Raw genomic sequence first — 23,836 nt, 5'->3', positions numbered from 1 at the left:
AATGTACAAAATACCCTGTTTCCCCGATAGTAAGACACCCCCGATTGTAAGACGTATCGGGAGTTTCAGAGGGGTCGGCTAATATAAGCCGTACCCCGAAAGTAAGACATATGTCTTACTTTCGGGGAAACACGGGGGTATTGCCGCCTCCCTCTCATCTAGCTGCGCGCCGCCTCCTGCCCACGTCCGCACCGTCCCCCTCTCCATACGTCGCCACGTCTGCCATTTCCCTCTGATCTTAATGAGCGCCGCCTCCTACCAACGCCTGAGCCGTCCCCCTCTCCATACGTCACCGCGCCGTCCCCTGCACTTGTCACTGCCGCCTCCTGCTTAAAATACGGTAATGCACACAGTATTAATCATACATCAGTAAAACATACACACTGGCATACTGGGGTATCATCTGCTGTATGTAACCCAGTGGGTATCAGCAGGTGTCACACTGGATTAAATACAGCAGGTGGTACTGTATCACACATAAATCTGTTTTATCTTCCAGTATTCCACTGTTCGTTCTTACCATTTTTCATTGTTTTACATGTTATGCAATGTTGTAACAAGACATTCTTGGCACTTCCTTTTATAGAACTGTTTTGTGGTGAATACAATACTGTTCAGGTTGTTAATAAATGTTAATTTTATGGTTAAAACAAAAAATTCGACAATTTTTTTCCAATATAAGACATACCCCGAAAGTAAGACATAGTGGGGCTTTTGGGGATAAAAAGAAAGTAAGACACTGTCTTACTTTCGGGGAAACACGGTAACAATGAGGGGAACTATGGACTGGCCAGTAGGTTAAAGGTGTACAATGTATCAGTGTGGAAATGTTCTGCCCTGAGCTCAGGAATGAAAATAAATTGTAACATGTCACCAGAGGGAGATCATTCTGTGAATGAAAGTATGCTAGAAAGTTTTCACAGTTTCTAATATTTGTGTGCATTATTTACAGAACTATCATTTTCTGGTGCAGTGTAAAAAAAATTGTGAAAAAAAACAGCGATTAGAATATTGCTAAATTTAAGTCATATATATCGCAAAACATAAATATTTTACGCATTTGGTAAATACCAAGTTTTTTAGTGAATTGACTACTTTTGAGATACGTTCTGCATGAGTTATTTTAACCCAAAAATGCATGCAGTATTTATCGCTTAGTGCAGGATATGCAATTAGCGGACCTCCAGCTGTTGAAAAACTACAAGTCCCATCAGTCCTCTGCCTCTGGGTGTCATGCTTGTGGCTGTCAGTCTTGCTATGCCTCATGGGACTTGCAGTTCTGAAACAGCTGGAGTTCCGCTAATTGCATATCCCTGGCTTAGTGAATTGACCTCTATGTTGTTTATACTGTTGGCATTTAGGCCCCATTCACACCAGATGGTTCTGGAAACCCACGTTGCATGCGTGTTTCCCACACTGCTTTTAAAATGCACTGTAGTGGTGATCTGCATTGGGTGTCAATGTTGGGTTAACGAAAACCCCAAACATAGTTTGAAAACACAGTACACTTGCCTGCACCTGGTTGCATGGTACAGAAGTATCATGCAATCCAATTGCAGTGCTTTTCCAAAAGTAGTGCATGCTCTACTTTTGGAGTGGTACGGTGTGATTTGAGCCCACTAAACTGCATGTGATTCCTAGTGTGAACTGGCCCTCAAGCTTACAACCCCAGAGTGAGTATCCATCATAAAGCACACAATGTCTAGTGCTCATTTGTTAGCGCAGCCAATGAGAAACACATCTAAGCCCTTGTAGACACGGTCGGACATTCCGACAGAAAATGTCCGATCGGACCGTGTTGTCGGATAATCCGATCTGGCTCCATCGGACTGTTTCCGTCGGAATATCCGACCGACAAGTTTTAGAGCTGGGCTATAAAATTTTCTGACAACACGATCCGATCGGACTTTGTCCGATCGTTTGTAGAGAATTCCGATCGGACAAAGTTCCACGCATGCGCAGATCAAATTCCTACACCAATAGCCTGAACGTAGTCCCGTCGTAAGGAAATAACGTCATCACATTACAAACGATCGGATTTTCCGATAACGTTGTCCGACCGCGTGTATGCAACACCAGTTTCGGACAAAATACGACGGATTTTGTTGTCGGAATGTCCGACCATGTGTACAAGGGCTAAGGCTTCTTCTTTCCGTAAGATGCCAAAAAGACAGAAGAGCTTCTCATTGATCACCGTGTTTATTTGGTCTCGCTGACCAAAGAGAATTTGCTATTTTGAGCATCATGATGGCTACACTCTCTGGGGCTGTGTATTGCATTGTATGGTGGTATGGTACTGTATATGGACCACTACACTGGCAAGATAAGGCATCAGGTCACTATGTGCAGCTGGGTCTGGAGGGGTAGGCAGGATATTTGGAATTAGTTCATTTTTAAAATTTTCATGAAAAGGTGAGCTTACCCTTACAAAAAATAAGGGATGTGTTAATGTTTACCGAACTAAATTCATTTGTGTCTTTAATATCTGCTGTGGGTTCAGCTTCAAAGTAAATCTCTGTCTTTGTTGAAGGGAAGAAAAATCCTTCCTTGGTCAGCTACATATACATTCCAAGTATTTTACTAAATGTTCTAGCACATTTCTTTGTAATGTAAGTATTGAAGCTCACACATCTAACTTCTTGAGTGCTCAGGGTAAGGTCTGTCTGCTATACATTATCAATCCCAGTGCTTAAATATGGGAGAGTAGTATACTCCAAAAGTATACCAATTTGCACAAAAGGAAGCTATGTTTGAATATTTTGACTTTTAAAATCAAATTTGGCTGTAGAAAGCTTAAAAGTTATCTTTTATTAATACAAAAGTTTTGGCTTTGGTTACAGCTGTGGGGAATGGTTCTCCCCAGTCTGGCATCCAGGCCACGATTGTTCTCTAGATGTGAGTATCCAGAAATAATTAATTGACTTATAAATGATTTTCTTTTTTGCGCATGACGATGTGTAAGGTGTTCCTAGATTGCAATGATTATATATCCCATATGACCCCTACTTCTCCTCCCAGGGGAGGATTTTGTTTTATCTTACGACTAAAGCATTTCTTCTTTCAGGCCTCTAGTCTATTACTTCTATATTCATCCCATCTCTCCCAAGCAAGCATAATTGTGTAAAACATGTCACGAAGATATTCTTTTTCCCGCTATATATTATGGCTAATGGACAAAACAGTATATTTACTATCATTTTAGAAGAGTATGAATATCTGGCAGTGCAACAGAATAGTGGTGATAATAGGATACCTGTACGTATATGGGGATATGTGTAAGATTATATCACAAGTTTAAAGGGGTTGTAAAGTAAAAATTTTTATTTTTTTAAAATAACAAACATGTCATACTTACCTCCACTGTGCAGCTCGTTTTGCACAGAGTGGCCCCGAACCTGCTCTTCTGGGGTCCCTCGGCGGCTGTCTCAGCTTCCTCCCGCAGGTGCTTCTCACGTTAATGCGAGCTCCCTCGCATTGGTGAGAAGCACTGCGGGCGCGCTCCCGTGATACAGCCGGCGGCTATAGCCGCTCGCTGTATCACAAGGCACCGCCCCCCGGCGCGCTGCGTCATTGGATGTGATTGACAGCAGCGCGAGCCAATGGCTGCGCTGCTTTCAATCCATCCACTCCAGCCAATCAGCGGCCAGGCTGAGCGGCGAAGAGGACGGCGGGGGCGAGCGCGGGATTTTCGAGGGGTCAGGTAAGTAAAACGGGGGGACTGGGGGCGCCGGCAGTGTGAGATGTTTTTTCACCTTAATGCATAGAATGCATTAAGGTGAAAAAACATTTACCTTTACAACCCCTTTAACTTGTACATGTGCTGTATCTATTGCTTTTTAATGGATATTTTATATCCGGGGTGTCCAATCTGTGGCCCACGGGCCACATGCAGCCCACCACAAACTTACTTAAAAATGTTGATTTTTGGGGGGGAATTTTTGGTAAAACTATGTTCACACTTAGAAGAAAAACTTGTCAGACCTTTTACTGGGCCTTTATAAGTTTTATCTCCCCAAAGAAAACTATCCCACTCTTCACAACACCAATGTCATCAGTTTTCAGCAGCACCAATATTTGTGAGCAACTATTTTCAATGATGTAGCACATGAAGGGCAAAATTAGTACCAAAATATCTGATGAACACCTTGAGAATTCATTGCTAATACATCCATCGAACCAAATATTGATGCAGTAGTTCAGGGATATACAATTAGCGGACCTCCAGCTGTTGCAAAACTACAAGTCCCATCATGCCTCTGCCTCTGGCAGTCATGCTTGTGGCTCTCAGAGTCTTGCTATGTCTCATGGAACTTGTAGTTATGCAACAGCTGGAGGTCCACTAATTGCATATCCCTGCAGTAGTTTATCAAAAAACAGTGTCCAATATTGCACTAGTTTTATGTTGCCCCCTTTTACTTTTATAATAAAAAATATTACCAAGACAATTCCTCTTCTTCCAATGTGAAACAGGAAAATCAAAAGGTTGGACACCCCTGCTCTATATGCTATTTTTATCTGTATGAATAAAATATTTGCTTTTTTATTTGAGTGTTAATTGCAACTTAAAATTACTGTCTACATGCTCATGTTTTGGGTATTATTTTTTTAGTCTTCTATAGTCATTTTTTCAAATTAAAGAGGGATTACTCTTTAAATATCTGTAAATATCTTGTATACATGTTTGTATTTAAAAATACAGTTTAATTAAATATTAAAAACTCTTAACACATATCTATTTATGCATTTATTTTAGAATCAAATTGACAATTTGGTATACATTCCCTTCATAAAGAGCCATATTGTACAGCTCTTTCTAAAAATAATAAAATACCAGTTCACTGGTTATCTTTGGTTTCAGGCCCAGAACACATTTAAAAAAATGTAAAAACACCTCATTTGAATTAAAGGGGTTGTAAAGGTAAGTTTTTTCACCTTAATGCATTCTATGCATTAAGGTGAAAAAGCATCTGACAATGCCAGCGCCCCCAGCCCCCCCGTTTTACTTACCCGACCCCTCGAAAGTCCCGCACTTGCCCCCGACGTCCTCTTCACCGCTCAGCCTGGCTGCTGATTGGCTAGAGTGGATGGATTGAAAGCAGGGCAGCTATTGGCTTGCGCTGCTGTCAATCACATCCAATGACGCGCCACGCCAGGGAGCAGGGGCCGAGTGATACAGTGAGCGGCAACAGCCACTTGCGGTATCACGGGAGCGCGCCCGCAAGCACTCCACACTATCCGAGGGAGCTCGCATGAAGTTGTGGAGTCCTTGCAGGAGGGAGCCGAGACAGCCGCCGAGGGAACCCACAAGAGCAGGTTCGGGGCCACCCTGTGCAAAATGAGCTGCACAGTGGAGGTAAGTATAACATGTTTGTTATCCTTTAACCTAACACCACCATGTGTTCTGGCTGGTGCCTTCTTTTTACAGTTGACCGGTGAATCATTAACGAACAGTCACTTTGTTGTGATGTCACCAAGCTGCTGCAGTTCTGAAGCTTGAGAGGACCTAATCACTGGACAACCAATGAGAAGATTCACACACATACAATGTGCACATCTAAAAAAAAACACTTTTCATTGTAGAAAGAGTCTTAGAAAAGATGGTGTCCTTTTTTCTTTTCTTTTTCTTTTTTTTTTAATAGCATAGCAGTTAGTTAGTTGGGTAGGGGAACAGTTGTACCTGGAGAACAGCTTTAAAGTTGACTTCCAGCTACTTTGCAAAAACTGCAGACATACCATAAGTTAAGTTTAACTAGCTGCCTGCTGCCTGGTGGACTTATCTCTTTTATTCACATCTGGCAGGATTATTGTGGAGGATAACTTCCAGAGCTCCTACGCTGCTTACTGTGGTCTCAGTTCCTTTAAGAACAGAGTCACTGGAACTGCTATGCTGGCTCCTTTCCTCCTTCTGGCCATTCATTATTATTATTATACAGGTTTATATAGAGCCAACATTTTGCACAGCGCTTTCATTCACAAAATACAAAGGCTTCTGTGAATGGGCAGCAGATGGGAGGGGTGGGCTGTGTGCTTCTCTTCTTTCACAGCCAGAGTATATCCTCCAGGAGTGAAATAAACCTGTCGCATATAAGTAATAAATAGCGATAAGTCCGGAGGTGACATGCCTCTAACCGGACTTAACTGGTAGTATACCTGCACTTTTTCGAAAGTTGCTGAATTCGTGGAATTAAGCTTTAATGTTAGAGCAAAGGCAATGCATATCGGGAAGCTAGCACTTGGTTCCTTCTAAATGGCTGTTAATGAGTTTCATTATCTTTTTTTACATCTCCAACGGTGAGATCTCTGTACTCATATGTTCAGTGAATCTACAGCGACAATTATGAGAGAGTCCCTTCCTTCTGATTGTTTACTTTCGTATATTATGATGACTACACCCATTGTGTAGCAGGGCAATGAAGTATCAGGGTCGGTGGGAACTGAACCAGCAACCATGCAAGAAGGAACTAAAGTATCTAAACTTTAAAAAACTAGAATGTCCATGTTGCCTATATTACCAATACCATCCAACAGCTATCATGTTGATAGTGTGGGACACAAAATTAATTAAAGCTGTACTCCAGGCAAACCTCTAAGTACCCAGTTGAAATACACATATATAAACTGTGAACTGTAAATAATTTGGAATCCTGAGAAGTCACTTATGTGATTCATACATCTCTGCCAAAGGCCAACAAGGGGGTGACTCCACTTTCTCAGTTATAATTAAGGAATTCAGTGGTGTCAAAACCCTGCCTTCATCATTTTGACAGTAAAGGTCAATGGAGAGCAAAGATTGAGCAGAAAAAGTCATGAACTCTGTCCTGTCCTTTTGTCAGCATCTTTCCTGTCAGCACATGTACATGCAGCACAGTCTGATTGGCTACTAGTGCTGTCTCTCCCTCTGATGGTTTGAGTACGGCTGTGCAGGGGATAACAATAGGAAAATAGCAAGACAGAATAAGGTACTCATGCTAGCGGTATGTAAAAATACATTTCATTCTTTTTAAGGAATATATAACTGCATTAAATTATGTTTTATACTTGCCTGGGGTCACCTTTTAACAAACTAATTTGCAACAGGCACATTCCATTCACAAAATGAGATACAAAAGCCCCGATATGTACAAAATTTGTAGCATTAGCTGTTGTCAATGAGTCTAGTATATTGATGCGTTGTCTTATAAATTTGATGCAGAGAACAAATAAGCTGTTTCAACTTCTTGTAGGACCCCTGGGGAGATTCCAAATAATGAGAAAAATGTTTTTTTCTCTACCGTAAAAAAACACATACATTAAGAATCAGAAAAAGAATCATGACATGAGGTATCTCTGGACATTTTCTTTTCAGAAATAGAAGGTTCATGACTTTCTACTTTTCTTCTCTTCATCATTCTAGAAGGGTGACCACCCCTAGAAATTGGTTGGTTTCTGCCTTCCATCAGGTCTTTCGCACTGCATAGGGGTCCATGCACTTTAACTGTGTTTCCAAATTTAGAGTAATCAACGGAGTATCTTCCCTCTTCTTCTGTAACAATGGGGACAAAACGATGACCCCAAATAATTTCTTCAGGCAAGTAAGACGTTCTGGCCTGGGTAGTTATACCTGTTGTTTCTACTACTCCTTCCAGTAAGGCTACCACTTCTAAATCCTGTTGGCAAAGGTCATAAGCTGAGAAGTTGTATAAAGGACTCTTTTCATCAATTGTGTGGCTTATTATAAGTGGTGAAACTAAGAAAATAGAATTTGTTCCAACAGGGTTTTCTACTTGAATGTCTACCTGAGAGATCGGGATGACCTCACCTTCAGTGGTTGTGGTCTTCTTGACCACCTGGATCTTGATTGAAGCACTAATGATCATACTCTTTCGTAGGTCACCTACTCTGAACATGAAACGGTACTTGCCATCCCGACAGGCTATGACAGCATGTTTACTAAATATTAAAGTCTCAGCCCTACGGTTAGCCTGAGCTGTCTTCATAAAAATACATCCCAACATGACTGCGTTGATGATCAAGCCAGATATATTTTGAATGATGAGAATTGTTATAGCCAAGGGGCATTGTTCTGTAACCATACGACCTCCAAAGCCAATGGTTACCTGAACCTCAATTGAAAAAAGAAAGGCTGAAGTAAAAGACTGAATGTTAGTGACACAAGGTGTGTAACTGTTGCGTTTGGGATCAAGATCTCCATGGGCAAAGGCAATAAGCCACCAGGCCATAGCAAATAGCATCCAGCTGCATATAAATGTCATTGTGAAGATTAGCAGGCTATGCTGCCACCTGAGGTCTACCATGGTGGTGAAGATATCCTGGAGGAAACGTCCCTGTTCACGGATATTCTTATGAGCCACATTGCAGGCACCATTCTTAGCCACAAAGCGGGCTTTTCTGGTCTTGCTTCTGTATTGGGGTTGGGCATCCTTATCTTCTGCAAGCCTAGTTATCAAGTATTCTTCATGGATCAAGCCTTTCCGGGCAAGCATGTTTATAAAGTGCAATAGGTTTGGATTGTCTTTTTAAAAATGGCACATTATCTGTGAAAAGGGAAATTACTGGATTACAAAACTGCACACAAGTACTGACTAATTTTTACAGAAAATACACATGGATGATATTGGGAACAATAGAGGAGGTAATTCAAAGTTCCATACCAATTTGTAAGGAACAAGTAACACCGTAGCAGGAGACATGCTGTATGCTGAATAAGAGCCCTTTCACACTGAGTCACCCTGGGCATTGATGGTAAAACGCCGATATTTTAGCGGCGTTTTACCGTAGTTTTTGCGCCGTTATTCTCCCGCTAGCGGGGGTTAAAAGCACCCGCTAGCAGCCGAATAGCACCGCAAAAACTATGGTAAAATGGGTTCAGAAGGGTCAAAACTGCCCACAAAGCGCTGTTACAGCAGTGCTTTGCGGGGGGTTTGGTGGCATTGGCCATTGATTTCAATGGGCAGGGGCGCTTTAGGAGTGGTGAGTTCACCTCTCCTAATGCGCTCCAAAGAAGCTGCTGGCAGGACTTTTTCTGACGCCCTGCCAGCGCACCGCTCGGGTGTGAAAGTCCTTGGGGTCAAACATACATCAAAAAGCACCTAGAAATGGATGGCAACAAAGCACTGGAGAGTTCTAAAGTGGCCAGCAACGAGTCCAGATCTAAATCCCATTGAACACCTGTGGAGAGATTTTAAAATTGCTGTTGGGAAAAGGCACCCTTCCAATAAGAGAGACCTAGAGCAGTTTACAAGGGAAGAATGGTCCAAAATTCTGGGTGAGAGGTGTAAGAAGCTTATTGATGGTTATAGGAAGCGACTGATTTCAGTTATTTTTTCCAAAGGGTGTGCAACCAAATATTAATTTAAGGGTGCCAAGAATTTTGACCTGCCTATTTAGTCCAATTAGGTTTTTTCCTCCCTTTTTTGGTTTTGTTCCAATACACACAAAGGGAATAAACATGTGTATAACAAAACATGTGTTACTGCAATACTTTTCTGTGAGAAATACTTGATTTTCTGGAAAAATTTCTGGGGTGCCAACAATTTCGGCCATGACTGTATTATTAGTTAGCTATTATTTTGAATTTAACTGATTTTCTTTTTTTTCAGATTTTAAAAAATTGGAAATTCGGAATTCGACAAAATTCAAAATTCGGAAATTTGGAAATCTGAAAAATCTGAAATTTTAAAAATTGGAAATTGCGGAATTTGAAAATTCAAAAATCCAAAAATTCGAAATTCGAAAATCGGAAATTCGAAAATTTGAAAATGTCTAAATCTGAAAATTTGATCATTTGGAATTTTCGAAAATCTGAATTTCCGTATTCCAAATTTCCAAAAAAAGCAAAAAAATGAATTAAACGAAAACAAAAACAAACAACTTTTTTGTCAGTGCACATGTTTATTTCTAACCCTGACTAGTGTTTTTGACTATGCTCCTGATCTGTATTATTTTTAGTATTACATTAAAGGTGTGATTTTAACTGCGATTTCTGTCTCTGCCTGGCTCATGGTCCCTGACAGAGGGACCCTGTGCTAGGATCATGCCCCCCAAAAATGTTGACCAACAGCCGCCACTGAAGTATATGGGGACACTGTGCTGGGGAAACAAATAAACAGAGAGACTCTGGTGAGGGGCATGAGTGGACATAGACACTCTGCCAGGGACACAAATGCACAGAGACACCCTGCTGACTTTTATGGGGACACAAATGGAAAGGGAGACACTTATGAGGACACAAGTGGACAAGAAGACTCTGTTGAGGACACGCATGAACAGGGACACTCTGCTGGGGAAACAAATGAACAGGGACACTCTGCTGGAGACACAAGTGGACAAGAAGACTATCCTGGGGACACAAATGGTCAGGGACACTCTGCTGGGGATATAAATGAACAGGGACACTCTGCTGGGGACATTGTGTCTGATGGGGCCACGGATGGATAGAGAGACTCTGCTGGGAACCTAGGTGGACAGGGAGACTCTGCTGGTGACACAAAAGGACAGGAATTCTCTGCTGGGGACACAAATGGACAGGAAGAATCTGATGGGGACACAGATGGACAGGAAGAATATGATGGGGACACAAGTGGACAGGGACACAAGTGGACATGGAAACTGTGCTGGGGACACAAGTGGACAAGGAGACTCTGCTGGGGACACAAGTAGACAGACTCTGCTGGGGACACAAGTGGACAGAGACACTCTGCTGGGGACATAGGTGGTCAATGATACTCTGTTGGGGACACAAATGGCCAGAGAGACTCTGTTAGGGACATGAAAAGAACAGGGAGACTCTACTGGAGACACAAATGGGCAGAGACACTCTGCTGGGGGCACTAGAGGACAGGGGCACTCTGCTGAGGGGCACAAATGGACAGAGAGATCTTACTGGGGACACAAGTGGACAGGGAAACTCTGATGAGGACACAAATGGACAGGGAGACAACTATGGGGACACAGATGGACAGGGAGAATCTGATGGGACACAAATGAACGGGGGACCCTGCTAAGGACACAAATTTATCAAGGCACCATATCACGCCAATTACAAAAAAAGATACACGTAAAAGGTATTCATTCATTTTAATTTTATTAATTAATAAATTACTGATTTTTTTTTTCGGACCGCGAATATTTGTCAAATAAACAATGCGGCCCTCGTACTGAAAAGTTTGCAGACCCCTATATTGGAGACCCTATTAAACTACAGTATATCTAAAGGCAAAACTTTTTAGTGGGCAATATTAGAACACCTGTCAGGGAGATTTAGTCTCTATTTGTCCTGGTGACCATTATGACCAAAATCTTCCAATAAAGTAAAAAAAAAAAAAAAAAAAAGTAGAGCTTTCTGAACATCTTTCAACTCTATAAATTGCAGTGCCTTGTGATGTGCTGCGTTGTGCTGATATGTGGAGCAGTAAGTTGCACTATATTTCCTGATAGCTCTATGTCAGCCTACTACTGGGTATGCTCCGCTCATACCCCCACCTGCAGGACCTAACTCATAAATTTTACTCCTGCCCTCAGGCCGGCATTCCTCTCTTTTCCTCCTCACCTAGTAGGACCAAGCACCCCTTACCTGGCTGCAGTAAACTTGTGGCCGTCCACCTGTTGTTCCCTAGGTGCCGACCGCGCTGTATGGACCCTTAAATTGACTTCTTGTGTAAGTGTTATGGCTGGTATTGGGATTGATGCCCCGCTAAAGGCTGTTCCCAGAGGTGACACCATGGCTGCAGCTATCTTGTATATAATGCTGCCTGATTATATTGCCTTTTTGCCTCTGTGATGCATGCTGCATCTTCCTTCATTCAGTGATGTTTCTCTAGATTGAATGGATCCACATATGACAGCTGGGGTGCCTTTTTGAGCACCATAGCATACTGGAGTTGTATAAGGCACTTGCTTTGGGTTATTGAGGTGTACCCCACTTTTGTTAAAAGGTGCAATAGTGATATTTACTATTCCCTTGGGTGATCTGTATACTGTGTGCAGAATATTGTCATAATCTGTTATGCCACGTATACATGAACGGAATGTCCGACAGACAAAAGTCAGACGGGAGCTTTTCATCGTATATTCCGATCGTGTGTATGCCCCATTGGACTTTTTACGTTGAAAGTTCTGACAGACCTAGAAATAGAACATGTTCTAAATATTCTGACTGAACCAATTCCTATCGGGAAAACCGCTCGTCTGTATGCTGTTCCAATGGACCAAAAACAACGCATGTTCTGAAGCAAGTACGAGATGGAAGCTATTGGCTACTGGCTATTGAACTTCCGTTTTTTAGTCCCGTCGTACGTGTAGTACGTTAACGCGTTCTTGATGGTCAGACTTTGGGATGATTGTATGCAAGACAGCTTGAGTGGAATTCTGTTGGAAAAACCTTCAGAGTTTATTCCGACGGGAAAACCGGTCGTGCGTACAGGGCATTAGAGTCCGACCTCTTGTTTCTGTCCTGAACAGAACTTTTTTTCATTGTCCTGCTTCTGGCATGACTGGGTGTTGATGAACAAATCACTTGGTGATGTCTGAGCTCTGGTCTGGGAAGCTGCAGTATTTAGCCTTCCTTACCAGTAGTTAACCCTTAGAGGGTTATTTCTTTATTTTTTTTGTACTGCTTTTTTTAGTCTGCAGGGCTGTACTTTGAAGTAGATGGTTAACTTTTAAACATCTTAGTGTCAGGCTAGGAGCAGATAACAAGTAACAGTTCAGGTGTGCTGATTATACAAGAGTTCAAAGCACATAGCACAAGTTGCTGGACCTTGTGGTTCACTGCTGTAGATGAGGATAGATGATTGCTGGACCTTGTAGTTCACTGCTGTAGATGAGGATATATGATTGCTGGACCTTGTGGTTCACTGCTGCAGATGAGGGTTCTAGTAGAATCAGGCAAAGCGTAGTCTAGGCAAGCTGGGTCATACACAGGTAGATCAGAATCCAAACGGTACCAAATCAGAAGCAAGCACGGAGGGTCAAACAAGCCGGGTCAAACACGAAAGACACAGAGCAAATATCAGCTGGATCAAACACAAGTGAACTCTAACACGAGCACTGACTGAATGCTGATATAGGTGATTTAAACGTGAGCTGACCAAACACTGTTGTTTCCCAGACACAGGCTGTGTCAGGTGAGTTGTGCTGGGTCCTAAAGGGATTCTAGTACTGACACTTAGTCATCTTAAGTTACCAGATGACTTGAGTAGCATTGTACATGTTGTATTTTTTTTCCTAATGTGGAGTTTTTTTTTAGACTTGCTCAGTATTTCTGCTGCTGGTTTGCTGCAAAGCCATAAGTGTTACCTCATTCTAGTAGCCAGTCATCGCAAAGAAGTTAATGGGTCACCGTTCAGGTGAGAGTTTTTCTTTCAGGTGTATGGGAAGTGAACTATGGGATCTTGCCACTGAGTCCCTCCGGAATGACAGGCATCATGCACTGCCTAAATTGGGCCTGTGCCACTCATGCCTAGGCAGGCAAGCCCTGTATGTGGGCCATACACTCTAAAGGAGTGTTTCCACTCACCATGTGAAAGGGGTTACCGAGCAGTTCAAGCAACAAAGGATAAAGATGACGACGATACCTAACAGATTGTCACATTCATTAAGCATTTGGTCAATACCCTCTAAAGGAGTCGTTTCCACTCACCCTGTGAAGGGACAGGATTCAGGAAATTGGCAAATGTCTCCTTCCTAGCTCGTATAAATGATGGGCTGTTCATCCTGTTCTGCTGGCATGTGTTCACATGCTAAATGCATTGTTTATCAGGGAACCCCTCTACTGGTTTCCGGGGCAGCATATGAGGTGTAAATCACTCTCAATGGGGAAGTGCAAGATCATGGCTGGATTGGACACTTGCCTTAACTTGCTGACTTTTTTAATAATCGGACACTTACCTGTCCCAGGGTCCAGCGATGCAGGGAATCGAAGCCCCGCTCATCTCCCCCTCAGTTCGGCGGCACCGGCATTGTAACTGAAGCCACAGCCGGGCACCCACTGCCCTGAGCCCTTCCTGCGCTGAGGGGAAGTGACGTCAAGAGCCCAGGCACTGAAGGAGGCAGACTACGAGGCACCCCCTAGCAACAGCCATTTACAGGTGAGTAAAAAAAATTCCAATTTTTTTTCTTTTTAGGCACATTCATGCATTTTTTTGGGTGTACCACCACTTTAATCGTGGACAAGCTCAATGTTTTTTGCCTGCCTTCTGTAGAAAAACAAATGTCGACCCCAAATAAAGACCAGCGTTATCAAAGAAGGTAGGGGACAGTGCCCACCTGCTTTCTAGGCAAGAAGCCCTCTTCAGACTCTTCCAGAGAGAGAGAGAGAGAGAGACACAGATCAACATGACTGCATGAATCCTGCCTTGTTCAAGCAGTAAGTGATGGAGATGACAAGGACCAAAGGGTTGTCACAATTCATTAAGCATGTGGTCAAAACTCTCTAAATGAGTTGTTTGAACTCCCCTTGTGCAAAAGTCATCTGTTCTGGCAAGGTTCAGTTTTCCTTCCAGAGCCAGTAACTGGTCTCAAGATCTTTCTCAGGCCAACCAACCTTCTTCCAAAGAATAAGATGCAAGTGAAGATGACCTTTATCCAGTTTTCCCAGTGAGATGCCTCAAGATATAAGGAAAGCAGTGGAAGTATTTTTCAAGTGCCTCCTAAGACCACTTTGCAATTTTCCTATGGTGACTGAATTAAGGCTTATCCTCGAAGACTGGAGCAAAAAAAAAGTATTTACAGCAGATGTCAAAATTATGCCTTTGTGCAGAGAGAGGTGTCCAGCATTTGGAGTCACCCACTTTGGTCGGTATGTCCCTTATGGGTTTGACCAGACACATTACTTTACCATTAGAAGATGAAGTGGCCTTCAAGGACGAACCCATTTATTGTATTTGTTCATAGAAAATGAATCTTAAATTGGCGACAAGGTTATGTGATTGTGGACAGTCTGGCTTCCTGCCTCAAGATAAATGTCTGAGTTGGCGATTAAAGAATAGGGTCATCTGACCCCCACACAGTCCTTCTGTGATTAACAGCCCAACTAATCATGGTTTAAAGTATGCCTTTCTATGCTGCTAGAGAAAATACAGGTGGTAAGGTACTGAATTGTCCTGATGTTCCTCTCTTCACCTGTCAGCATCTTCATGCCTGGTGACTATCGGGACCATGGTCTCTCCAGTCCTTGTTTTGAGTGGCTCAGTGGAGAAGATACCCTTTCCAGGGGTTTTTCTTCAACCGTGGATATGCATCAAACTATTTATATCTCAGACACCTAGTACAAAATTTTTCAGTTGCCAGACAGTGAAACAAGGACAAGTTCCCCATCCAGCTCCAGAAAAAGCTCAAGTTAGTGGCCTGGATTTTGTGAGGTGAAGGTTCGTGGATTTAGGTTGCTCACAGAGAATGGTAGATGCCCTCAGAGAGCATGGAAGGGCAGCATGAACAAAGTCTTCAACAAAATCTGACAAAATTCCAGGAATATGCTACATCAGAAGTTGTATCTCTAGGAAGGCAAGGTTTGTCAGGTCCTCTAGTTTTCCTCAGTTTTCTTCAAAAGAGATCTCGACATGGGCCTGAGTTCAAGCACATTCAAAGGACACATCTCTTCCACATCGGCCCTTAGTGGGACTCAGTGGACCTCTTCAATTCTTAAGGCCGTAGTAAAGCTAAGGCCTCCTAGGCGACCTATGGGACCTCACAATAGTACTCAACTACCTGTCTGCTCCAAAATCCAAGATGGAGTTGTAGCTATGGCAATTGTCGTTAAAGACTTCTTTCTTGGTAGCCAAAGCTTCAGCAAGGATTTGTGGGCCCTAGGATATAAAGGAACCCCAAACATTAAGTCCTTCCTGGCAGGCAGCGTTATTCTGCTGCTGGATTCTATTCCAAAGTAGCCTCAACATTCTATCTAAGACAAGAAATTGTGTGCCTACTCTTAATCTGTAAGATGGACAAAACATCTTTTGGATGTGGGGGAGACACTGAAGATTTTATATCCATGCTACCCCAACTTTCAGGGCATCATATTGCCTGTTTGTGGTTCCCAAAGGTTCACGCAAGGGGGCCAGAGCTTCGAGCAGTGCGATTGCTTCTTGAATTGTGGAAGAAATCTCCCTCTCATATATAGATAGGGCATTGGCCCTTTATAAAGAAATAACGGCCTGAGGGCGGGAGTCAAATTTATGAGTTAGATCCTGCAGGTGGGGGTATGGGCAGAGCATACCCAGTATTAGGCTGACATGGAGCTTATCAGGAAAGGAAAACTTAATATTCAATTTTCATTTTTTTTTCAACACTGCACCTGAATGTTATGAACATGGCATATAGTAAATAAATGTTTTCTATGGGCCCTTGCATTGAGCCTGCATGTGGTTCAGCAGACATATTAAAATCTCCTATGAATTGTTGATATCTTTTTAGCACTTCAGAGGTGACGTGAGTCCTTCTCCATGCTGGATAGTTCACTTATTTTATAATACAGAAGTGAAATAGGAAGATGGATACACACAAAACACCAGGGTGGCTAGTAAGGGCTTATTTACACTCACCCCATTGGGCAGTGTTGTGCAGTGTTGCCCAACGCAGTCCTAACACATAGACAAGGCAAATTAGCTTATGCCTTATTGTTTCCGTTCACACCAATGTGCTGAAAAAAGTAGGACGGGTTGCATTTTTATGTAGTGCAACTCGTTGTAACACATTACAAAATGTCATTTCATTCAGCTGTATGCATCACAACGCTTCTGTGTATAGAGCTGAATGAAATATAATTTCTTGACATTTCAAAAGAGTTAAAAAAAAAAGGATTTTTTTTAAACATTTTAATGCATTGTAATAATGCATTACACTGCCTTACACAATGTACTCAGCAGGCGTGCATTATATAAAACATATTGGGCACCCACTGGTGAGAATGGGCCCTAAATAAATCTACAAAATAATATGATAAAAACATGCTACTGAAATTCCTCAAAAATATAGGAAGTCGGCTTGTGACTCAACACCTCAAATGCTGCCTTTAATTGAAATACATTTCAGTATATACAATAACTAGGCAATTATTTGGGTATACTAACTGTTTAATAAACTATGCAGGGGACTAGAACAAACAACTGTACAATAAAAATAGGTACCAGTGCAGAATCAGTGTCTACGATCATGTTACTGGACCCATGAACAAGTGTCTTTCATCTGTAGTGAAATATAGAAAGCTCAGATCAGGTTTGGATTACAGCATGCCAGCCTGCTTTCAGCACCAGGGATAGAGCTAGGCATCAGGGTTTAACCACTTTAGCCCCGGACCAATTTTCAGCCTAAGGACCAAAGGTCTTTTTACAATTTTGCACTGCACTGCTTTAACTGGTAATTGCGCGGTCATGCAATGTTGTACCCAAACGAAATTTGCATCCTTTTCTTCCCACAAATAGAGCTTTCTTTTGATGGTATTTTATTGCCTCTGCGATTTTTATTTTTTGCGATATAAATGGAAAATTTTGAGAAAAAAAGATATTTTCTACTTTTTGTTATAAGAAAAATCGAATAAACTAAATTTTAGTCATACATTTAGGGCAACATTTTTTCAGCCACATGTCTTTAGTAAAAAAAATGTCAATAAGCGTATATTTATTGGTTTCCGCGAAAGTTATAGCGTCTACAAACTAGAGTAAATTTTCCAGAATTTACACAGCTTTTAATTTATGACTGCCTATCTCATTTCTTGAGGTGCTAAAATGGCAGGGCAGTACAAACCCCCCCCCCCAAATGACCCCATTTTGGAAAGTAGACACCCCAAGGAAATTGCTGAGGGGCATGTTGAGCCCACTGAATATTTTATTTTTTTGTCCCAAGTGATTGCATAATGACAAAAAAAAAAAAAAAAGTTTACAAAAAGTTGTCACTAAATGATATATTGCTCACACATGCCATAGTTATATGTGGAATTGCACACCAAAATATATTCTGCTGCTTCTCCTGAGTACGAGGATACCACATATGTGGGACTTTTTGGGAGTCTAGCCGCGTACGGCACCCGCGAAATCCAATCACTGCCTTCAGGATTTCTAAGGGTGCAAATTTTTGATTTCACTCCTTATTACCTATCACAGTTTCGAAGGCCATAAAATGCCAAAATAACACAAACCCCCCCCCAAATGACCCCATTTTGGAAAGTAGACACCCCAAGGAAATTGCTGAGGGGCATGTTGAGCCCATTGAATATTTTTTTTTTGTCCCAAAAGATTGAATAATGACACAAAAAAAAAAGTTTACAAAAAGTTGTCACTAAATGATATATTGCTCACACATGCCATAGTTATATGTGGAATTGCACCCCAAAATATATTCTGCTGCTTCTCCTGAGTATGGGGATACCACATATGTGGGACTTTTTGGGAGTCTAGCTGCGTACAGCACCCCGAAAACCAATCACTGCCTTCAGGGTTTCTAAGGGTGCAAATTTTTGATTTCACTCCTCACTACCTATCACAGTTTCGAAGGCCTTAAAATGCCAAAATAACACAAAACCCCCCCAAATGACCCCATTTTGGAAAGTATACACCCAAAGCTATTTACTGAGAGGCAGTTGAGTCCACAAAATATATTTTGCCACAAGTTGCAGGAATATTACAATTTTTTTTTTTTTTGCACAAAGTTGTCACTAAATGATATATTGCTCACACATGCTATGGGAATAAGTCAAATTACACCCCAAAATAAATTCTGCTGCTTCTCTCGAGTACGGGGATACCACATGTGGGGGACTTTTTGGGAGCCTAGCCACGTACCGGACCCCGAAAACCAAGCACTGCCTTCCGGATTTAAATATAAAACGCTACCAAAAAAAACTGTTAGCGATCGCAGGGATCAGGCCTGACTCTGCGAACGCTGCAGTTATGTGTTTAGTGTTTTGTAAGTGACAGCGATCGATCGATACTGCACTTGGGTGGGCTGGGCGGAGGAGCAAAATGCAGGTGCTAGCAGGTATCTGGGCTGATCCCGCTAACAATGCATTTTTTTGGAACCCTAAACTGCTGGGGACGCTAGTATAGATCTGATCAGATCAGATATTGATCTGTTCAGATTCTATACCACTACGGGAGGTTTATGCTTTGCGCGTGGGTGTTAGCGGTACTGGCACTAGCCTAGCGCTGCCTGGGGCGACTCAGACCCTGACCCTAAAACCTAATTGATATCACCCGCCGGGTGATCAGGGGGTTAAACCTTTATTGGGTAATAAATGGTGGGTGCCCTGATGCTATAAAAAGCAAACTAACTAACCAGAGTCACCCGTAACACTTATACAGTGATCACTGGTGAAAGGGTTAACTAGGGGCAATCAGGGGGTTCAAATTTTTATTAGGTAGTATATGGGGGTCCCTGGCGCTATATAAAAACCTGACGGGGAACCTAAATAACTAACTGGCTAACCAGCGTCACCAGTGACACTTATACAGTGATCGCTGGTGAAAGGGTTAACTAGGGGCAGTCAGGGGGTTAAGACCATTATTGGGTAGTATATGGGGGTACCTAGCGCTATAAAAACCTGGCGGTGAACCTAAAAAAATAACTAGCTACCTAGCGACACTAATGCAGCGATCAGAAAAATGATCGCTTAGTGACCCTGGCAAAAGGGGGTGAAAGGGTTAACTAGGGGCAATCAGGGGGTTAAAACCATTATTGGGTAGTATATCGGGGTACCTAGCGCTATAAAAACCTGGCGGTGAACCTAAAAAAAAACTAGCTACCTAGCGACACTAGCGACACTAATGCAGCGATCAGAAAAATGATCGCTTAATGACACTGGCAAAAGGGGGTGAAAGGGTTAACTAGGGGCAATCAGGGGGTTAAAACCGTTATTGGGTAGTATATCGGGGTACCTAGCGCTATAAAAACCTGGCGGTGAACCTTAAAAAAAACTAGCTACTTAGCGGCACTAGCGACACTAATGCAGTGATCAGAAAAATGATCGCTTAGTGACACTGGCAAAAGGGGGTGAAAGGGTTAACTCTAAGGGCAATCAGGGGGTTAAATCTTTATTGGGGGGTGGTAGGGGGCTACCCCGGACCTAACACTAACTGTCCTGACACTTTTTACTTTTACAACTGACACTGAATGCAGTGATCACTAAATAAATGATCACTGCAATCAGTGACACTGTGACTGGGGGGGGGGGCGATCGGGGGGGGGGGGTTTGTGTGCCTGTGTGTTAGTTAGTGTCAGTGTAGTGTTTGGTGCACTTACTTTTAGTCTTCTCCTTGTAGTCCGGTCAAAAAGACCGCCTCGAGGAGAATGACATCACTTCCTCCCTGCCTGTGTATACAATACACAGTGGGAGGAAGCTTCTCATTTGCCAGGAGCGATCGAGAGGGGATGGCTAGAAACCAACGGCCTTCCACTCATCCCGGATCGCTCCTGAAGCGAAACGGACCGCCGCATCCAGCGGGAGGGGGTCCGATCGGACCCCCCCACCCGCTGGAAGGCAAGCACGTGCTTGTGCCTGTACATGCCATTGTGATGACGTACAATGGCATGCGGCAGTCGTTAAGTGGTTAAAAGGTGCTGTTTGGCATCTGTAGTAGCAATGCTGGGGTTGCAGCCTGCCCCTTATCAATTGTACATCCCTATATAGGAGATGGGGTGCCTTATCTATTGTGCATCCCAAAAGAGCAACTTGCATCCCTTATCTATTCTGCATTCCCATAAGGAAGCTGGGGTCCTCTATCTATTTTACATACCCATAGAAGATATGAGGGCTCTTATCTAATGTGCAGAGGAGCCGGGTTGCCTTCTCTATTGTGCATCCCCATAGAGGAGCTGGGAAGTCTCATCTATTGTCCATTCCCATAGAAGAGCTGGGCTCCCTATAGAAAAGTTGGGGTGCCTTATTTATTGTACATCTTCAAAGTGGAACTAAGGTCCTTTATCTATTGTGCATCCTATAGAGGAATGGAGGACCGTTATCTATTGTAAACCCCATGAAGAAACTAGAATGTATTATCTATTGTACATCCCCATAGTGGATCTGGGGTGCCTTTATCTATTGTAAGAGGAGTTAGGGCAGTGGTGCCCAACCTTTTGAAGAGTGAGGGCCAATTAAGTGACTTGGTAACCGGTCGTGGGCCACAATGAGTGGAGCGGTGGATGGCATGTCCGTGTCCACTCTACATTTGAAGAGCGGACATGGACGCAGCCCACAATACTTTTTAGTGGATCATATTGGAGGTAGAATACAAGTCGATTTATGTCTGCGACTACTTAGAGGTGAATGGAGGGTTCAATTGGTTGGACTGTTGGACTAACCGTGTGAAAGAGGTCCAAGGCTGCTTTCACACTGATGCGCTGAGGTTTACCACGTGTGCAATGCAGTGTACCTTTGGCTTTCATGCAGTTTGCAAAAGCTTCCTATTATATTCTGCAGGTTTGGTGCACTTTCAGAAAGCTCACCAAACTCGCAGGTAATAATAGAAGTCTAGGGCTCAGTGCAGGTAACCCACAGGTAAACTGCTCTGCACCTGCGGATCAGTTTGAAAGCAGCCCAGTAACCACTGCAGAAAACATATGCCCATATATTATTACTACACAGGTTTTATATAGCGCCAACAGTTTGCGCAGCACTTTACAACATGAGGGCAGACATTACAGCTACATTACAATTTGGTACAAGAGGAATCAAGAATACAAGAATACACTGACTTTAGTAATAAACTGACCTTTAATAACAGTATTCTTTCTATTCTATCCCAGAGCAGGAGGTCGCGGGCCACATCAGAGGGCTCCACGGGCCACATCTGGCCTCCGAGCCACTGGTTGGACACCCCTGAGCTAGGGTCCCCTATCTATTGTACATCTTACGGTAGTAGTGGGAGTGGGGTCCCTTATTTAGTGTGCATCCCACAGAAGAACTGGGGTCTTTTATGGGATGTGCATTTCCATAGAGGAGTTGGGGTGCGTTATCTATTGTGTTTTTTCATAGTGGAGGTGGTGTGTGTAATTTATTGTGCAACCCCATAGAGAAACTGGAGTCCCTAATCAATTGTACATTCTCATAATAGAGCTGGGGTGCCTTATCTATTGTACATCCCCAAAGAGTAGATAGGGAGACTTATTTATTGGACATCCCCATAGTGGAGCTGGGGTGCCTTCTATTGTGCATTCTCATAGTAAAGATGTGGTGCTTTTTTATTGTTCATACCCATACAGGTGGCAGGTGTCTTATCTATTGTGCGTAACCATAGAGGAACTGGGGTGTTTCATCTATTGTACATCTCCTAGAGAAGCTGGGGTGCCTTATCTAATGTCCATCTTGATTGAGTAGTTGTGACCCCTTATCTATTGAATATCCCCATAGAGGAGCTGTGGCTTTTTATTTATTGTGTATCCCCATAGAGGAGCTGGGGTGTCTTATCTGTTGTATATCCCCTATAGAGGCATTAGGGTGCCTTATATATTGTGCATCCCTATAGAGGAGCAGGAGTGTCTTATCTATTTTGCATTCTCATAGTTGAAATGGGGTGCCTAAATTATTGTGCATGCTCATAGATAAGCTGAGGTGCCTTATCTATTATACATGCCCACAGAGGAGCTGGGGTGCCTGTTATATTGAGTATCCCCATAGAGAAGCTGGGGTGTCTTATTTATTGTACTTTCTCATAGAGGAACTCGGGTGCCTTATTTATTGTACATACCCATACAGAAGCTGTGTGTCTTACCTATTGTGTGTCCCAATAGAGGAGCTGGGGTGTCTTATCTGTTGAGCATCCCAATAGAAGAGCATTGGTGTCTTATCTATTGTGTGTCCCAACAGAGGAGCTGGGGTGTTCTATCCACTGTGCACACCCACAGAGAAGCTAGGGTGACGTATCTATTGAGCATCCACATAGAGGAGTTGGGTATCTATTCTATTGTAGGTCCCCCATAGAGGAGCTGAAGTCCTTTTTTCTATTAAGCATCCCCATAGAAGAGCTGTGGTCCCTTATCTATTAAGCATCCCCATGCTGGGGTGCAGTAGCACTGGGCCTCTCCACTGGCTGCAATCAATTATTAACTGGGATGCAGGACGGAAGTCGGGAACAATGCAGACAAGGGGCACCTGCTGGAGCAATCCTATGTGTGATTGTGTTTTCCTTACCTTGTCATCCAGTGAAATCTGCAGGCACTGGGGGGGTCTGTTCAGGTTGGGATCAGATCTTCTCCCCCTCTATGCAGGGAGGATGGTACAGTCTAGTGTCCCCAGTGTGTGTATATATGGAGGATGCACAGGCTGCTGCTGCTGATTCAGTGTGGTTTCTGTGGTTGCACTCTCCCATTGGCTGGATGAGGGGGTTGTTATCATATGACAGTAAATTGTGTTCTTGCAGGCTAGGTACAATGTGCACTGCTGAGCCCTCCCCTTCCATCTCATCTGTCATTCAGCTGCTACGGTGCAAGCCTTTAACAAATATGTTGCACTCCAGGAACAATTGTTTCCAATTTAGCAAGATATAATTGCATGGAGACACGACTGCCTAAGACGATAGTCTATATCTAGAATCTTTTTGGAGGGCTAATTATTAATCTAATATCATTTAAAGGATTCTAGTAAAGATAAATAGGAAAAATCGCATGAATATGAATGAGACCATCAGCTTACTATAATTTGACTTTATATTTTTTTTCCCTGGCCACATATATGGTGCATCCTTGAAAAAGATAAAACGTAAAAACAAAACTAAGGCTACATTTACACGGGTGGCAAGGGGCGCATAGTTTGCTGCATTCAGAAGAGGTTAAATGCCACTTTTGGATGTGGCAACACTCCATGCTATGACTGCAACTAGCCAATTAGATGTAGCCAGAACTCCACAGAAAT

At 42.8% G+C, this 23,836-nt stretch overlaps 1 protein-coding gene across 1 annotated transcript; it reads right to left on the bottom strand.

The window, feature by feature from the left end:
• Positions 1–4,731: 4,731 nt before the first annotated feature.
• Positions 4,732–23,271, bottom strand: LOC143933968 (ATP-sensitive inward rectifier potassium channel 11-like). The gene is made up of 2 exons (XM_077457185.1): positions 23,117–23,271; positions 4,732–8,534 (listed from the first exon to the last, which is right to left on the bottom strand). Exon 2 carries the CDS (start codon positions 8,481–8,483, stop codon positions 7,290–7,292), a length of 1,194 nt encoding a protein of 397 aa, XP_077313311.1. The 5' UTR covers positions 8,484–8,534; positions 23,117–23,271; the 3' UTR covers positions 4,732–7,289.
• Positions 23,272–23,836: the final 565 nt, after the last annotated feature.

This window comes from Lithobates pipiens, unplaced genomic scaffold (assembly GCF_037356315.1).
Source record: "Lithobates pipiens isolate NorthernLeopardFrog02 unplaced genomic scaffold, aLitPip1_a1.2 Scaffold_27, whole genome shotgun sequence".
Taxonomy (NCBI): domain Eukaryota; kingdom Metazoa; phylum Chordata; class Amphibia; order Anura; family Ranidae; genus Lithobates; species Lithobates pipiens.
The sequence above is the reverse complement of the archived record's forward strand: the minus strand, read 5'-3'. Positions and strand labels throughout refer to the sequence as shown.

Bases quoted from the DNA above. Each gene is read 5' to 3' on its own strand.
- LOC143933968 (XM_077457185.1), bottom strand. From the start codon at position 8,483: ATGCTTGCCCGGAAAGGCTTGATCCATGAAGAATACTTGATAACTAGG.